Below are 18,693 nucleotides of genomic sequence, written 5' to 3' on the forward strand. Positions count from 1 at the left end.
TAAGACTACATTTAAAAATTAAAAGTGTGCACTAATAATACAAGACACTACAAAAACGTTTTTACAAATATTTTTAATCAAATCTAAGGCATGAAAACAAAATAATTTCACAAATTTATAGCGATTCTTTCTCGAATTGCTTCCCCTTTCCTCTTCAAAATTATCCTGGAGTTAGGTGGATCGATCTAGGGGATCAGGAATTTCCAGATCATACGGCTCGTCTGGTAGAGGAACACTATGATCCAAACAAATGTTATGCAACACGCTTCCTGCCATTACTATCTTACAGACTTTTTGTGGTGTGTACTGTAAGATGCCACCACTAAGATCAATGAGTTTAAACCTTCCTTTTAAGCACCCGATAGTCTGTTCCACTACGGATCTATCTTCCATATTTATTCTTTACCATATTCAAATGAAAAATAAATAAAATATCATTCTTGCATTTACTCTCTTCTTAACCTAGAAGTATTAATGTGAAGTATATGATTTGCAATTTAACATTAACAATCAAAAGTCAGGTACTTACACTTTGGATATTCATCGAAAATTTATTATTTCGATTTAAAAAAACATTCCAGTCCGGTTGATTGGGCTTGGTTACGTAAACTTGCGTCCCATCAATAACACCGATAATGTTCGGAATGCCACATTTTTCAAAGAATTTCCTCTTTGCTACAGAAGTTGCTCTGGCACCTTGTGGAAATTTGATGAAATTCTCTACAAGTGTCATCATGGCTGTAATTAAAATCCTCAAATATCCTTGAAACACTGGCCTGAGACATTAAAGTAAATGCACTCTCTGCAATTAAATTTTGGAATCCTCCAGACCCTAAAAGACGCAGAGAGGCAAAAACCTAGCATAGAAAAAGAATAAAATAATACATGTGCCTGCTGTTTGTACGATTAGCTTTAGCTTCGTACTCAGTTCTTAAATTTAGTTGATTAAAAGTAAAAATTCTTAAATTAAAAATATTATCCAGCTTGTTTTAAGCTTTATTTTTTATGAAAACAGTGTAAATAATTTATTTTAAATATACAGGGTTATTCATAATTCCCTCCGCCTGTAAACGCCATTTTTCTTAACTACAACTGGCTTCAGTGGTACATGTTACTGCCATCTACCGGCAACTGCTTAAATTAAAACTTGAATACTTTCGGAATAATTTCATATGTTCTTTTTTGCCATATTCGTCTTCGTTTTTTTACTATGACGCTTCGAAATCCCGGAGGGAATTATGAATAACCCTGTATAATAAACTTGCTTTCATAATGAATTTCCTCACGAGAGCCACTTTATCTTAATAGGATCTTGTAAAATGTAAACTCGAAGCTCGTACACAAATATGGGTAATGATGTCAGACAAACTGACCAAACAGACTAGAAACCTGTTGCATTTTGTGTATAACTTGTGACACCAATTTGAGCAAAGGAACAACTGGTGTAATCAGTTTTTAACTTGGAACAGTTTGTGCAAGTACGAATATTGGACTGTACCCATAAATTAAAAGGTTAGTTGGAAAAAGAGTTTTCTATTTGAATCAAAAACTTTAAATCCGCAAAATCTAAAATCGATATTCTTATTGCATAGACCCTATTGATTATTCTTATTGCAAATATAAATTACTATATACATAAGAAAGTGGAAACAAATAGTGCATAAAATAGTTCAATAAGCAATTTCAAATTTATAATTAAAAAAAATTAATGAAATATTATATATACACACTAATTTAATATGCACCCAAATAAGTAGACTTTAAAGGAACTACATTATAACATCAATACCTACATTAGATTCCCATAATAAAAAATTATTAAGAAGCAATAATAGAGTCGCAACATCAGTCAACACTATAGCTAATAGTACAGATACTATCGTTAACGAATAAACAACTTGGTTATTTTTTTCCCCATTGTTTTTAGCATAATTCTGAAGAGCTAGCATCCAAGTGACACAAAATCGAAGAGCGTCTGAATAAAAATTAGGGAAAATCTTGCAAAATAGTCCGGATGGAAGTCCAATGGAAACTTGAGTAATTTTAATTGGTCCATTAAATAGATCGAGGGAAAAATATGATTCTCACACATAGTAAAACGAAAACACTAAAATGTTAATTCATGCATACTTGAACTAAAAATAGATTAAAAGACAGGATGTGAATATTAAAGTGTGATGAAGCTTTTAATTCCGAATAATAGATTAAGAAGAAGATTTAGATAAAGAAATAATATAAAAATATTAGTTGAAGCTTTTTATGTTGCGCTCACAGACACGTACATATACAGGGTGCGTAGCCAAATTATTCAACAAAAAATAAGCACCTTTTAAGAACTTAAAGAAATATAATTTAATTAGGCAAGGTTAGAAAGTTTTTGACAATTGACGGTTTTATATTGTTTTAAACGTCATGTCATGTCAAAAAAAAAAAACCTTTTGGCATAGTTTTTGAATCATTGTTTTGAAATTAAGAATCATGCAAAACAAATGGCGTTTTCATGCGCTACGGACTGACAAAACGGCGAAATAGATTGGGGTGGAATTAATTGTGAAAACGTTGAATAGAACAATGTGAACTGCGTCTTTTTGCATAATTCGAAGCGAAAATCAACATGGTAAATCTGATATTCAAAAAGAGAAAATTAAGCACTTTTTAAAAACACCCAATGAAAAAAGTATCTTTAAGGGCTTTTAAAAAACGAAAATAAGTACCTTTAAGCACTTTTTAAAAACGCTACGCACCCTGTATTTATATAATATGTGTGTGCGTGTGTATTAGTATACAGGATGATAATGATTGTACTATGAGAAATAAAATCGTCATAACTTCGAAACTGTTTGCCTGATCAAGTTCAAACTTCGTGGGGTTGACCGCAGGGCATGACGGGAATTAGTATGCGCAGGCAACGGCCATTTGCAAGTGGAAATGTCACGATACAGTGTGCCTGAGCGCATATCGCTTGTGAACGAATCGCAAGTTTAGATAACTGGTTGCGTTTGTTATGTCGGCTCAAGAACAAGTCTTAAAACATCGAAAAGACACGAGCTGTGTTTGAAACCAGCCCAATTGATTGATTAAATGTAGGGTTTAATGGCACAAAGTCCAAAGAAGGACATGCTGCGCCAAACAAACGGTTTTAAAATAAAGGTAAATGTATATTAGAAATTTTCCTCATTAAAAGTCACACGGAATTTATAAAACTACATACAACGTGACAGAGGTATTCAAAAGTGAGTAAAATCAGATAAAATGTAAATGTAGTAAAGTATTATAAAACAGTTGCATTTAAAGCTGAATAAAATCAGATAAAATTGTGAATAGGATAAAACAGTTATATACAGTATAAAAGACCAATTGCGCGTAGAAACGCAAAAATGTTAGGATGATGCGAGTCACCTAACAAATCCCGCAGAGTTAAAATAGATAAATCATCTAAAATATAAATACTATAAAACAAGATGAAACAGGTTCAAAACGTGAATAAAATCAGATAAAAGTGTAGATAGGACGAAGCAGTTATATACAGTATAAAATATAATTTGCGCGTATGAACGCAAAAATGTTTGGAGGATTTGTTAGGAGACACCCATCATCCTGAGATAAAATAGAACTAGCAAAAATGGTAAGACGATAAAAGTTAAAACATGGGCAAATATTTAAAATATGATGAGTGAGTGTAGTAAATATTTGGCGCAGGAGCTATATCGCGCCTAAAACTAGGTTTAAAAAATCATATAACTTAGACATCATATCATATAACACCTTATCAAAATCATATAACACCTTATATAACTCCAAACACAAGGTTGAGTTCGATTGGTTGGTTGGTTGGATTTTATTGGCGCAAGAGCCAGAAGGTTGAGTTCGAAGAAACTTGGTTAAAATCAAAACCAAGGTGATTTGGCTAAAATCAATATAACTAGGTGAAAACTGATCAATTTATTAAAATTTGAACGAAGTCGAATTATAAAATCCGATGTCTTTGAGGTAAGGTATTAAGTTAGGATGAGGTGTGATTCCAAGTAAAATTGCTAAAGTTGGGAAGTCACAGTTAAAATACTGTCGTCTTCTAAATTTAAATTTCGAGACTGTAAGATACTCTGGGGAGGTGGCTCTCCCAACAGTAAATATAGATGCGTCAAACGAGTGTGGCCGATTAGGAGACGGGTTAGTTTAACGTCTGCGTGACGCGTACGTAATGCAGGTTAATGGTTAGTATTTGGTTTAACTGAGTGCAGTTTGTTATTGATTTTAAGGTCCTAATGTTGTGAATGAGAAACTGCCGAATGTTATGCTTTATGTATGAGAAAGGTCCGGATACAGTTAAAACAGTGGTGGCAGATCCTACATACAAATCGTTCCCTGGTATAACTACGTGATTCGGTACCCAACAGAATAACCGTTATTGTGGAGAGTAATCAGCAAATGATTAATGAAACATAAAATTATATGAGTATTACTGCCAAAATTTTCCAATTGGCGCAAAACGCTCATACTGACGGAATATATGCTATACTTATGTAGATCGCATAGAAATTAGCAGCAGTGCAAAGAGAATGGCAACAGCTTCAGCAGTGAAGAGGGAACAAATATCTGGAATCTTGTAATTATCATCAGCGATAATGACACCGCTACGTACGGTAAGACCAAAGAGAGTATGACTAATTACAATACATTAAGATACAAGATAGAAATTTATTGCCAACACACATCAAGAACCATTATATTGACAACATAATCAGCACTGATACAATTTAGAGATCCGTAGAATGTCGTCTTTACTCAAGGCAAACTTATCATTGACGTCAACTATTTTTCGACCATCTTTGGCGGTCATGGTCTTTAATCCATCGTAATGGCTCTTGCTGAAGACAGTTTCTCCATATAACATAACAGAATCGAAATCAAATGGAGACAACAGTTGGTTCTGCTTTGGTCTCAATTTAACAAACTGGTCCTCCATTCCTACGGAAGAAAAAAAACCTTAAATTAATAACTTCCAGATATATTATTCAAAAGACAGTTTTTCCAAATAACATAACAGAATGGAAATAAAATAGAGACAACAGTTAGTTCTGCTTGGGTCTCCATTTAACAAACTGATCCTCTATTCCAACGAAAACAACGGTTGCCAGCAATGTTTCACTATGTTAGCATCAAAATGCACGTTAATACCTGAAAGATATTTTGCCCTATCTCTGAACAAGCTGTAATGAGTGATAAAAATGTTTGGCGTAAGGGCGACCATTTAGCTATCCACACCTAAAAATCTTTAGTGATTTTTTCCTAGTTATTTTTATTAAAGACAGAGTTTGAACCTCTTGTGATGCTAAATTTAATCATTCTTAATCTAATGTTAAATAAATTAAACTAATTATTTAATATTTATTACATTTTATAAAGAGGCAAAGATAAATATTTTATTCTCTTCTTAACAATCAATGTAACTGCCAACTTATTAATTTAATACAAATGTATAACTCATTAATGCACTGTCGCGAATAAACCGAACATCCAAATCTATTTACAACCCTTTATTCTTTAAGTTACTTTATTTATCTTACCACAAAAATGTTTCAATTACAGGGCTATATTAATTCTTACACTTTTTTTTTTGATAATTAAGCTATAGTCAAATTATTTCAAATTTAATTGTACACACTTTCGATAAATCGAAAGCTATGGATCTCTTCCCATGTTCTTAGCAGTCCGTTGGGAACAATTCAATCACTTGTAATTTTGAATTCTTAACGTGAGGACTGGGGAGGATTTCACCCCATCGAAATTTACTGAAAACAATTTTTCCTAAGAATTAATTTGCATAAAAAAGGAGAGGGAAGAAAGGTGTAATTTCGAACCTTTTTGAATGTTTTCGTAGTGAATGTTCAAGTAATCGTCTCTATCTGATCGAGAATGTTCATGGAAGAATCCAACTGTGTGACCCATCTCGTGAAGTAGCGTTCCCATCTTGAAACATCCTGCTCCTAAAGACAGAGGCTGTTCACCTAGAGTTTTTCCAACATGAGAGTAGCACCTAAATACAATAAATAAACTTAATTTCCCTTTTTTTTTATAATTCCTACACTATTAGTTCACACTCTCTCTATATATCTTGTTCAAACTTTCAATCGTTAATAAAATACTTTAATTCATCCACTAAAGATCAAATAAATTTTTTTAAAACTTGTAGTGAATGACACTTGATGTTAATACACTTTCTTTAAAATATTAATTCATTAATTAATTTTAATTAATTAATTTTAAATGGAAGAAAATTTTTTGATTATTTCATAAAAAGTAACTAATATAAAATTTTTCTTTGTTGATTTAAGTAGGAATTAACTTTTTTTTTTTTTTATATTGCTTGTTATATATCGTACTGACATAATAAAATTTAAATCAATACATCGACAATGTGTACAAAGTACGAGTTAGTTATTATTTAGGCTATACCGTACTTCCCACCAGGTAAAAGTAATGTAAAAGGGTAAAAGTTGATTTAAATCATTGAGTAAAAAATTATCTATAAGATAAAATGTAACATTTTTGTGAGGAGTATCTTAAATTAAAACCTGTAAATTCATGGTTGAAATACCGTTGTCTAAGTTGATTGTATTTAAAGCACTGGGTCAAAATATATTTCACTGTTAAAATATTTGGGCATCTTGAACATATGGGAATAAATGTTTGTGGGTGAAACGTGTGTCCAATTCGTAATCTATAATTTTCTAGGCGCATTATTGGTTTAAAAGGGACAATTGGTGGTTGATTTTAAACAGTTTATTAATTGCACTTTGCCAGCCATGTTTTAGCTAATATACTATTTATAACATTTTTAATATCTGCATGTCAGTGGTCGGTTTGAAACGTTTAGACAGAAAAAAAAGGCTCTCAATCTTACAGATATATAGAGATATATTCGAAATGTTTAGAGTAAATTTAACGTCCATGACAATTCTGGTCATTGAGCTGGAATTTAACTAGTAATTAAAAGTGAATTCAAAAGTAATTAGTTTTTTTTAAAAATTAATTAGTTTACACAGTATAATTTTAAGTTTAATGATAGGAACTTTGCAACTGTATATTTTTTAAAAAAAATTGTAAATACAATTGTTTAATGTATGATACTTTTGTTATAAATAATGTATAAATTATTATTAGTCTCTCAGGCGTTAAACGTCAGATTAATTTAAAATATTAACAAAAATAAAGTAGTAACATTTAATGCAATCTCCAAATTGCTTTAGAGTCCGATATCCTCCTTTGGATCTTGTTTCATAAGACTTTACATTCAATCAAATTTAGAGTCCGAATAAAAATAAATCATTAAATTCTAGATCAACGGCCCGAATCGAATCGAATGGGACATTAAATTCATGTAATTGTTAAAAAGCGGCGTTTTTATCTTACGTTATTTTTCGTTAAATTTTGACATAGTGAGTTGCTGTTAGTCAAGAATGCCTTTAAGAAGACGAAGAAGCCTTTATCAACAGCTCACTGACTTTGAAGGCGGTCGTGTAATACGGCTTCGAGAAGGTGGATTTTCTTTCCGCAATATTGCAGAATGAGTGGATGGGAGAAACCTCTGTGCATGATTTAATTTTATTTTATAACCGTCGTTGAACACCCGACCAAATTTTTCTGGTTTACGACTACTAATGTTCAACTCAGTAACCTTGTAATTTTGAAGCTAATCCAGAAGACAAGGAAACTCCTGGATCAAGTATTGAAAGAAATTTGCTTTCCTGGAGGAATATTTGATGGAACTAACCAGCAGTGGTCAAGAAAAAGAATTGTTTCAAGATCAGATTTTGGGCGGCCACGTGGCATTACTCACAGGGAAGACCGCGTGGATTTGATATTTGTTCAATGTCAAAAGACAAATCATGTTCACTGCGCAATCATTGTCAAAAGATGAATTGTTTTTTTTATATATATTCTTTACACATATGATTCTCCAATAGACAGACAAGACTACAATAGCATAACTGCTCTCTATGCTGATGAAACCGTTTCATTGCTAAGGAAAATGCATAAGAAATGCTTTAGTTTGCTTAAACGAAGATTACCTTCAAGTTGAATTATGAGTATGTATCAAGCATTATTTCTTACGAAGCGAACTGGAGTGGTCTCGATCTTCACAGTATAAATGCTATGACGTGGATTTGATATTTGCTCTTTGTTCACTGCGCAATCATTGTCAAAAGATGAATTGTTTTTCATATACATTCTTTTTCAATAGACAGACAAGACTATAATTAGGACAGAGAAAGCAAAAATTGCTTTTGAAAAATGCAGTGTTAGTTAAAGTTATTAAACTATGTTAGTGCATCCATCTCAAAATGCAGAATTATCTTTGACGTGCGATTCTTCAGATCGGGCTATTGGATGATTCTAAGCCAGAAAGAGGGCGATGAGTTCAAACCTTTGGCATTTTTTTGGCGTAAGCTTACCCCAAGTTAACAGCGTTATAGTGTGCATGATCGTGAATTATTGGCTATTTACGCGTCTGTTCGGCAATTCGCTTACTTGTTGGAAGGTCGCGAGTTTTCAATTTATACCGATCATAAATCTTTAATTTACCCATTTACTCAAAAGTATGAGAAATGTTCCCAGAATCAAATTCGACATCTTGATTGGATGGGGCAGTTTTCGACGGATGTGCGTTACATAGCGGGTTCACTTAACGTTGCGGCAGATGGTTTATCCAGAGTATCCGAGATAGAAATGCCCACCCTGTTGCTTGTATTTAATGCACTGGGTTAAAATATGTTTCCGTGTGTCCTCTTGAACACACGGAAGCTGGTTCATCAAGTAATAAATGTTTGTGGGTGAAACGAAATTCAACGAAGGATTCTTGAGATGTAGTAAAATGTCTCATGTGCTAAATATTAAAGAGTTGAGAGAATTTACAACAAAGATAGCAACTTACACAACAAGGATTGGTGAATATGATAAAACTCATATTCATCAATCCTTTGGGGGAGTTATGCAACGGGAGAAAGATTGTGAGAACTATGACTCAGAAAAATATCACATAAATCGATAACTGAGAAAAATAATAAATCTATAACTCAGAAAAAAAAAGTGTTACATACTGAAGAGGAGAGTTATTTTTTTTCAGCACATTCCTCAATTACCATACACTAGTAGAATTTCTTATTTATTCCTTACCCTCTTCCGGCGAAAATCTTGACGTATTGTCTCTCGTCAGTTCTTGGAACAAATCGAATACAAGTCTTGTCTGCATAGTGTTTCATGGCTTCTTTAATTTGAGGTTCCTTTTCCTCTGTAAATAAATTAATACATTCCTCCTCTCACAAACAAGACTTAATTGTACACAATTTCCCGGTATTAGTGAAATGTAAGATAAGACTTTCAGCTTATTATGGTAAATTGTTATTGTACCGATCGTGAAACGAGTATATGTTTGAGAAATAAAAGAAACATCGTGACTTTCAGGAGGCAAGTGGGGTTTAATGGCACAAGAGTGTCGCCACAAACCATTGGTTGCAGCAATTATCATCATTTAGTACTTATTTTTACGAGGGAACAGCTTGCCAATTGGCTCCGTTTTAAGGGAAATTTTTTGTATGTATGATTCTTGATGTAGTAAATTTAGTTAAAAGTTATTCATTCCGACACTACGAATAAATAATTCGAAACTTCACATAAAACACATATTATCCTAGTTACCATATTCCGTATTATTTTTGCTTATTTTCGGGGGGCAGTTTTGCTTAACTTCGGTAGTTTACCGAAGCTGCGGTTAGCCACGTGGGAGAAGGGTCCCAATGTTAGATCCCTTAAGTTACCATTGCAGAGATGCCAACTTGCTCCGGACAGCAAATATATACGTATTTTAAAGAGGTAACTTATCAATTGTGATTCTCGGTTTAATAAATTCAATTTAGTAGATTTTTATCCACAAACTATTTATAAATAGCTCGTACGCTTATATATATCACAACTTTATAGTACTTAAGTCATGCTATACTTTTTAAAAGACAAGCAAAAATAGTCAAACATTCGCAAAATTTACTTAGTAGTTATTCACCGTTTTTTTTAATTATTTTGGCGTGTTCGGAGCAGTTGGCATCTCAGCCATTGTTCAGGCGCTGCCTCAATTATAATGCATCGCCCGTCACATGCGTATTAGTCTTAGCCTCGATATTTTGTACATATTTTCTTGTCCTTTATTAACTCTTATGTATATAGTTTTCACGATACCTTGTACATAACCAGTTTTTCATGTCTTATTTTTTAACCGGAATTATCTTAACTGTCTACTTCATGTTCAATTCTATTGGCTGTTTCATTCACGTGACACCTCAGGTTTGGCCTACCTGATCTTTAGGATAGTACTAGCGTACGTCTCCCCATTTTATTTTCTCCTTTACATTTTCATCTCGATTACATATATATTAATATAGCTTTTAATTATCCGACCCATAATACCGGAGAATCGTTAAGTGCCGCCTTTGGCGGCAGAAGCCGAAATCTTCGTGAATCCTAGTTACCTCCTTATGAAAGTACGAATGAGTTTAAGTTAATTAAGTTTGTAAAATTAACAATAATCTTAAACGTTTCAGCATTGAAATCTCGAACCATTTTATGAAATCTTTTACAGAAAGCCGAGCTGTTGGTATTCCTGTATGGGGTATCTTCTTCCTCCAAATCGCCAATCACCAAAAAGGGCTTGCTGCACTCAATCATTAAAAAGTTAATGCGTTTGCTAAAATGACCATAGACATACCTAGTTTCGTAAAAACAATTGTTTCTTACATTTTTGTATTCATATACGCATTCGAGCGAGTCATCGGTTCTCTCTGCCTCTCGCCAATATCTCGACTAAACAAAATATCTCGCCAATATGAAACTAAAGAAAATATTGCGAAAACTGTGTGCTTTTGTTCTAAGAGGAAAAGCTGTACGTACTTAGTGCTGGATCGATGATATAGGGTATTTTTCCATTTGGCCAAACTCTGTGTTTTTCTACGACAGCATTCCTATCCTATGTATTAAAAAAAAAAGCTTTAAACATAAGCTAGTTAGCTTTTATCATCTAAAAATATATTCTTAAATTTGTAAACAATTTGCTCCCCTTAATCTTTCCCTATTTATTTTTTCCTTTACACTTTAAACAAAAATATTATAGGATGAATTTCGATAAACTGTAGTGTTGCTACAACTCTCTTTCCTTTTTATGAGTATCAGTCAGCCTATTTCTGTCCAAACTGTTTGAGATAGCCTCTCTGTGAATAAATTAAGCAGTCTTGGTCTGCCAATTTTTGGGAAGGAGAAGAAACCTGGGAAGAGGGGCAGGGCAGAGGTGAGAAAGACAGGGCTAAGACCTGGTTAGATGAGTGGAAGGTGATCAGAAAAAGAAGAGGTTTTTGGTAGAAATTCTGAAGAAAAATATACATCTATCCTGAAACAATTGCTGCAACTGGACTGAACAATTGATATATGTATCCAGAGAATAATAACCTGATACCTACAAATAGTTTATCAGCTCCTCAAGATTTTAAGCCAAGTCTAGCACATGTGCAAGATAAGTGACTTTAAATTCAATTGACTCCAGCAGTGATTCATTTTCTTTAAATGTTCTTCAAATCTGTTTGTCACATGTTGATTTAGTTTAGTATAATTTGTTATGACCTTATTTTATTATGCCTCATGGTCAAATTTATTTTTATGAGTAAATCTTGATAATTGAGTTAATCATCATTAAAATAGCTTAAGTAAATTATCTCCCTTGTAATCATTATTTCTAGACAGATTTTGTAATCTTACTTTATTTGCATGTGTTGGTGATGATTTGGGATAAGCCTTAGTTGTAAAATGCATTAGTACTAAATTTAGCAATTATCCCACTACACTTTACCCAAATTGTCACCACAAAACACTGCAGTTAGTTCTCGTTTAAAGAACTACAGTATGTCTTTTTTGGTGCTTTATTCATCAGTAAGTCATGCTGTCAAAAATTGCCGTTGGGTTACATTGAAATAAGTCACCACTTCTCTAAAAAATTTCATAATTAAGTTGTTGTTGTTACTAATTCCCATCTGGTTTGACGGAGTCAGACCAGATCAATAAATTCGTTGACATTTAGGAAGTCCGAAACTAAAAGGGGAGAGGAATGAATGTCGTTCCAGTCCAGCCCTAAACAGTTCAAGATATGCTCAGGTGATGCCTGATTTTGTTGGCATTTAGGGCAAAGAGGAAAGATCTTTTGATTGGCAGAAAATGTGAGACTTTTCCGGTGTCCATTGGCCAGTCGGGATAAGCAAGTGTTGCTCTGCCTGTCACCAGGAAGAGATAGAGATAGTCTTGGTCTTTTTGCTTTATACCAGTAGTGGATAGGAGGAAGCAGCCACTTTTGTTTGTTCTGGGCCTTTTGCCTTGCTAAAAGTTCAAGGTATCATAATTAAGTAGAAGAGTTTATCGATATAAGATTCGCAGAAGTATTTACTCGCTTCGTTTTGTTCAAGGACTTCCTGCAACCTAAGAACTTTTCGTAAAAAACATAGTCTTAAAATCGAATATCATATATCAGAGTGTACTAAATATGAATTTAATATAGGAGGATAATCATGCGAGTATATCAGCTCAGTGCGTGAATGCAACTCTTAAAATTAGTGAAAACTAAACAAGTTTTTTAACCACGGATGGCGATAAACAGAAGAGAGAGGAAAATGTCACTGCATTTGAAGTGACAGTCAATTCACAAAGAATTAAAACAAATTTGCATCGCAATACGTAAACGAATAGCAATAAATTGGAGAAAAAAATGTGGATAACTTTACTTACAGTATGAGGGTCGAATCCAGCTATATCGCCTTCAAAAAGATCAGGATTTTGCATAGCTTCATCCCCAGCTACGTCTGAAAGCAATACGCTCGGTAAATTGTGTGCATACAAATAAAATTTATAACGTAACATTAAAATTTAACCGTGTAAACAATAAGGGTTTACATTACAATTAAGAGTAGAAACACATTTTGAGTATTTAAAAAGTTACTAACCATCCCCTATTTTTTTGATGATCTTTATATGAATCATTGAAAAAATGTATTTTATTAATCATAATATAAACGAATCGATTCGAGCCATTGAACCAATTAAGGTCGTTGAATTTCTTGTAACTTAATAATCATTCGAACGTAAGTCGATATTTTTAGAAATTATTTATTGTAGAGTGCGCTAAAAAAATGGATTACCCTGAATAACTTCTGACTTAATGATCAGATCTTCACGTTCTAGGACTCAATCTTAAGGGGGGTCAGGACCCTTAAAACTCTAAAAAAAAAAATCGATTTTTCAAGAATCATTTTTTTTTATTCCTTGCATTATTCTGCGCATTTTCATATCTTACATTTCGAAATCTTTCAATTGGTTCAAAAGTTATAAGGGTTAGAAGACAAGTCACTCACCAACAATTGTTTTAGTGGGCGTGGTCGCGAATTGCTTCATTTTGGGCTTATCTTATAGTTTCTAATAATAATCTGAGATTTAAAGTGTCTACAACTCAACTCTGCTCCAACCCTTTGCAGATTTTATTTGTTTATATTCGAATTGCATGCGTTTTTTAATCTTAGATTAATATTTGTACATTCGTCTATTAGCTTTCATTTTAGTCAAAAATCTAGTTTCGGTTTGATTTATTTATTATAAATAATCATGAATAATCCTCGTAGATCTGGTCAGAGACCAAAAAAGAGAAGATTTCGTGGAAATCAATTTCGGCAAAGTGTAAAAGTTGGCAGTTGCAATGTTTTTATTGAAAAAGAGGATTTTAAAAGTGCTTCTAAGAAAAAGCTTTCGATGTCATGTTCCAGTTTCAAGGATATCGAAACTGAAACTAGAGACTTTTGATGGTTATCGCCTTATTGATGTTGCTTCCTTGATAAGTTTTTTCAATAATGTGGCTGCTTGTGGAATTTGTCATGCTTCCTTGAAAATGACTGAGAAATCCCAGTGTGGATTGTTGTCTTCTTTTGAAATAACATGTCAAGCATGTCAGAAAAGGGATGTTTTTAAAAGCTGCAAACTGATAGGAGTGAATAAGAACATTCCAGAAGTAAACAGAAGATCTGTTTTTGCAATGCGGTGCATTGGTGGTGGACTTTCAAGTCTGCAGACATTTTGTTCTGTGATGTGTTTGCCCAAGCCCATAACTCAGAAATCTTATGATAAAATTAATTCAAAAATATTGGAAGTATCAAAAGAAGTTGCTTTGTCATCCATGGAACAGGCAGTTAACGAGGAAAAGTCTATCAGAAAATCCAAACAGCCTAACCGTCAGTGGAGACGGCACCTGGAAAACCAGAGGTCATACGTCTTTAATAGGCGTAAGTACCCTGGTAGGCGGCGAGACAGGAAAAGCTGTTGACATAGAAGTAATGTCGACATTCTGCAAAGGTTCTGCTTCGTACAAGGGTCCAAAGTTTGGCTTGAGATATCATAAGTGGCTATCTTCTCATAAAACAGTGTGCCAGAAAAATCATGCCGGCTCTTCTGGAAAAATGGAGGTTGACGGCATGAAGAGGATTTTCCAAAGATCTGAAGAAAAATATGACGTCAAGTATGAAACATACATTGGCGATGGTGATTGTAAAACTTTCCAGGCTATTTGTGAGGCAAAGCCATATGGAAAAGATGTTTCGATAACCAAAGTGGAGTGTGTGGGACACATACAGAAGAGAATGGGCACTCGTTTGCGAAAACTCAAAACTTCATATGGCAAAAAAAGGCTTTCAGATGGTAAGACGGTAGGTGGTCGGGGAAGACTGACAGATGTAACAATAAATAGAATTACAAGTTATTATGGCAATGCAATTCGCCAAAACAGCAATAACTCAATCAACATGCGAACAGCGATTTGGGCCATATGGGCTCATACTTGCAGCACGGATAAAGAGCCGATGCACTGGTTTTGTCCGAAAGGCGAAAATAGTTGGTGCAGCTATAATAAAGCTGTGCATAACAACAAAGTGCATGAGTATAAGCACCCAATGCTGGTTGCTAAAGTTGTTATGGAGGCAATAAAGCCAATATTTAAGGATCTGTCTCATCCGTCTCTTTTGAAAAGATGTTTGGGGGGTAAGACCCAAAACCCAAATGAGTCGTTAAACTCACTCATATGGAAGTTTTGCCCTAAATTTGCTAGTGCTGGCAAAAATGTTGCCGAAATAGCTGCATATATGGGTGTTTGTGTTTTTAACGATGGAAAAAAGTCTTTGATGTCTATTATGAAACTGTTGGAGCTACAAATCAACAAAAAAGCAAAGCAAAACTTTCATGCTCAAGATAAACTCCGCATAACAAAAGCTGAAAAGCGAGCTAGTGAACAGTCTATTGTAGCTCGTAGAGTGAAACGACAAAAAAAGATTTGTGAAAATGAGAGAATGAAAAAAAGTGAAGGGGGGGGGGATATGTATATTTCTGGTGGCTTTTAATTTTTAAATGTTTTTTTTTATATTGATTTTATTATAAAATAATAAAATGTAAGAAATTTATTCCTTTATATCTATGTCTTTGAGGTTACTTAGGATTTCTAGATAAACATAAAAATGGATATTGTTATAATAATCAAAATATTGTTATAATATATAATATTTTAAAACATCATCTTTTAGATTTTTATAAATCTCAAAAATCTATCATTTAGGTTGGTTTGGTTTTTGTATCAATCATTTCTAAAGTTTGAAAAGTTGATTACTATTTGACTCGATGCTCGTTATGTGACAAGTCGTTGTGAAATGTTACTTTATTTTGTTTATAAGTCAAATTTAGTTAATGTATTACTGTTTAAGTTGTATGTAGGCATTGTAAAATGATTTATTTTATTTATTTAGGCATTTTTAGAAAAATATATTGAGTGGTATTTGAAAAAAACAAATTTTTAACTTTAAAGTCATTTTTCTCAAAATGTGCAAGTTGAACTTGTGCGCACTGCGTACAAAGAACTAATTGATAGAATTGTACGAAATTTTAGGAAAAGTTTTATGATATGGTTTGCTACAACTGGTACCTACTATAAAAACCATTACTCTCTTAAAATTTTTTTAAATAATTGTGTAATGTGCCAAAAATATAGAAATTTGAAAAACTTAAACTTTTTTAATTTTTAGAAAATTAAAATATATGTATATCAAAATAATATTAGGTAACACAGGTTTAGGGTAATTATAACTTTAATTTAAAATTAGTTTGACATTATTTTGATGATATTTGACTCGTACGCTTTGCGCACAATGAAACTCACTTTTTCGAAAATAAAAAAATTTCACTATATTAAAAAAAGTCTGTAATTTGTTTTATGAATGATTTTTTTGAATTTAGCTATTTAATTATATTGATAATAGTGCTAGTAAATGATAAAAGAAATTTCATAGCTTTAGGATAAATTCAATGATAGTTACAGTGTGTCGAAAATATGGTATTTCATTGTATCGTTTAAGGCGTTAAAGGGTCCTGACCCCCCTTAAGGGCTCGAAGGGGCTAATAATCGAAGGGGCTTCAAATATGCTAATTAATAAAAGAAGACCGCATTTTAAGTTACGAAATCAGACAAAAACGTACTGATCAAACTGGGGACCATATTTCTCAGACGGCGACTACTTCCTTAATTTTAAGGGTCGGAAATCCGAATCCGTGGAAAAAAGGAATGTTTATTCAGGCAAAGTACGTTTTTGTGTCTGATTTCGTAACTTAAAATATCGTCGGCACTTATTATTAGCATATTTGAGGAAATTCCTTCGAGCCGTTAAGATTGAGTCCTTGAACGTGAAGATCTGATGATTAGACCAAATGTTATTTAGGGTGGTTCATTTTTTTTTTTTTTTTTTGCACATTATACCTAGTTTAATTTGAGGTTGAATTAAAGGTACTTTTAATTATAATTATTTATAATAATACTATTATTATAACAAATAATAACAAAATATAATGTATCAATTAAATAAATTTACTATATTCCCTCAGAGGCTTAGTATTTTGACAAAAATATAACCAAAATATAACTAGTTCAAAGTATTATTTATATATTTTAATATCACCATACAATAAGTGTAAATATTGAAATTTGAAAGCAATTTTAGAACTACTTAAGTCTTAATGATTTTGTGAAATAATATGAAGTGGGGAAAGTTTATTTCCTTAAACTTTAAATCAAAACCCTTATATATTAATGAATTTTTTAAAATATAACTAATTTCAATCAAATAATTAAGTTAAACTAAATTCTGGCTCAACGGCATGAATTGAATCAATTAATAAATTCATATAATTACACATGGGCCGTATTTTTTACCTACGCTTAGATAATGTGATACCTTGAAATTTGTGGTAAAACAAATATTTAATTGCACTTCACAAAACAAAATCCAGTAAGTGAGTGAAATCAATATTTGTAATTCAATGATTTAAATGGCTTAATTTCTGATAAAAAAAAGAGAAAGAAAAAATTCCACTGTTCTAATATAAAAGTAAATGCAAGTTTGCTAACTGTAAATATTTACCATCAATACTCCTGCCGTAGCATGTCGAAGCAAGTCCGATAATAAGGAAAATATATTTTAGAACCACCATTGTACACAGAAGAGATTGCCTGAAGATAAACCCCAATATGCACAAAACTAGTCTCAAGACAGAGGCTTTTTATGATTCCCCGTCGTAAAAAATTGCCGATAACAAGGATCCTATCACCTGTTCGGTAACAGAAGTTTTATTTCCCATCATTATCAGTATTAATTTAAATACTTTCTAGACTTGTTTCAGGAATAACTAATAGAACGAAATGGAAAGAATGACGCGACGATAAAAATTTAACGGACGCACTAGACTATGCTCAGATAAATCACAAAAATGTAACGAATTATTCAGCGATTTAATTTTCTGACAGAGAAATATCCAATATATACTCAATTGAAATACTCAATAACTTAAATTACGAAGAAAAATAAATTACTACTTAAAATTGTTTTCTTCTATAATAAACTAAAAACCGTCAGCTACATTGCTAAACATTGTAGAGTATTTATTACCACTGAATTGAATAGAATTGGGTACAGCTATTTTTGGGTGACGCGAAGATAAAAATATACGCGAATTGACGAAAAAGAATGATGCGAAGATAAAAATTCAACTGAAAAAAAACTAGACTATGCTTAGATAAATTACAAAAATGTAAGGAATTATTCAGCGATATAATTTGTTTACAGAGAAATATCCAATTACTCATTAACTTAAATTATGAAGAAAATAAATAAAATAAATAATGACTCTTTAAAATCGTTTTCTTCAATAAATTAAAAATCGTCTGCGACATTACTAAACATTGTAGTGCAGGGATGAGCAATCACGCGGCCCGTTAAACATGTTTATGCGGCCCGTCAAGCATTTCTAAAATTGAATTTATTTTATCGACTTTCTCCAATCGTATTGTTATAAAATTAATTTTAATAAAATGGTAGTACATACTATCCAGAAACAATTTTTTGTGACGAGTTACTCACTTGTCGGCGACTTGTTCAAACATGCAATACGAACGCGCCGTGTCTGCGTGATTTTTTGTGACGAGATACACACTTGTCGGCAACTTGTTCAAACATGCAATACGAACGCACTGCGTCTGTGCTTGTTTGTGTTTGCATCTGTGGCGGCAGCACTTGCAACCACCTCTGT

General features: G+C 32.7%; 1 protein-coding gene across 1 annotated transcript; it reads right to left on the reverse strand.

Moving 5' to 3' along the window:
• Positions 1 to 4,684: 4,684 nt before the first annotated feature.
• Positions 4,685 to 17,695, reverse strand: LOC107438505 (astacin-like metalloprotease toxin 5). Its single transcript, XM_043047742.3, has 6 exons — positions 17,529 to 17,695; positions 12,817 to 12,890; positions 10,942 to 11,017; positions 9,178 to 9,292; positions 5,862 to 6,037; positions 4,685 to 4,968 (listed from the first exon to the last, which is right to left on the reverse strand). Exons 1-6 carry the CDS (start codon positions 17,596 to 17,598, stop codon positions 4,742 to 4,744), a joined length of 738 nt encoding a protein of 245 aa, XP_042903676.1. The 5' UTR covers positions 17,599 to 17,695; the 3' UTR covers positions 4,685 to 4,741.
• Between the last annotated feature and the right edge of the window lie 998 nt (positions 17,696 to 18,693).

The sequence above is a fragment of the Parasteatoda tepidariorum genome, chromosome 8, assembly GCF_982258835.1.
Source record: "Parasteatoda tepidariorum strain Cologne lab strain chromosome 8, Ptep-v5.0, whole genome shotgun sequence".
NCBI classification, from domain to species: domain Eukaryota; kingdom Metazoa; phylum Arthropoda; class Arachnida; order Araneae; family Theridiidae; genus Parasteatoda; species Parasteatoda tepidariorum.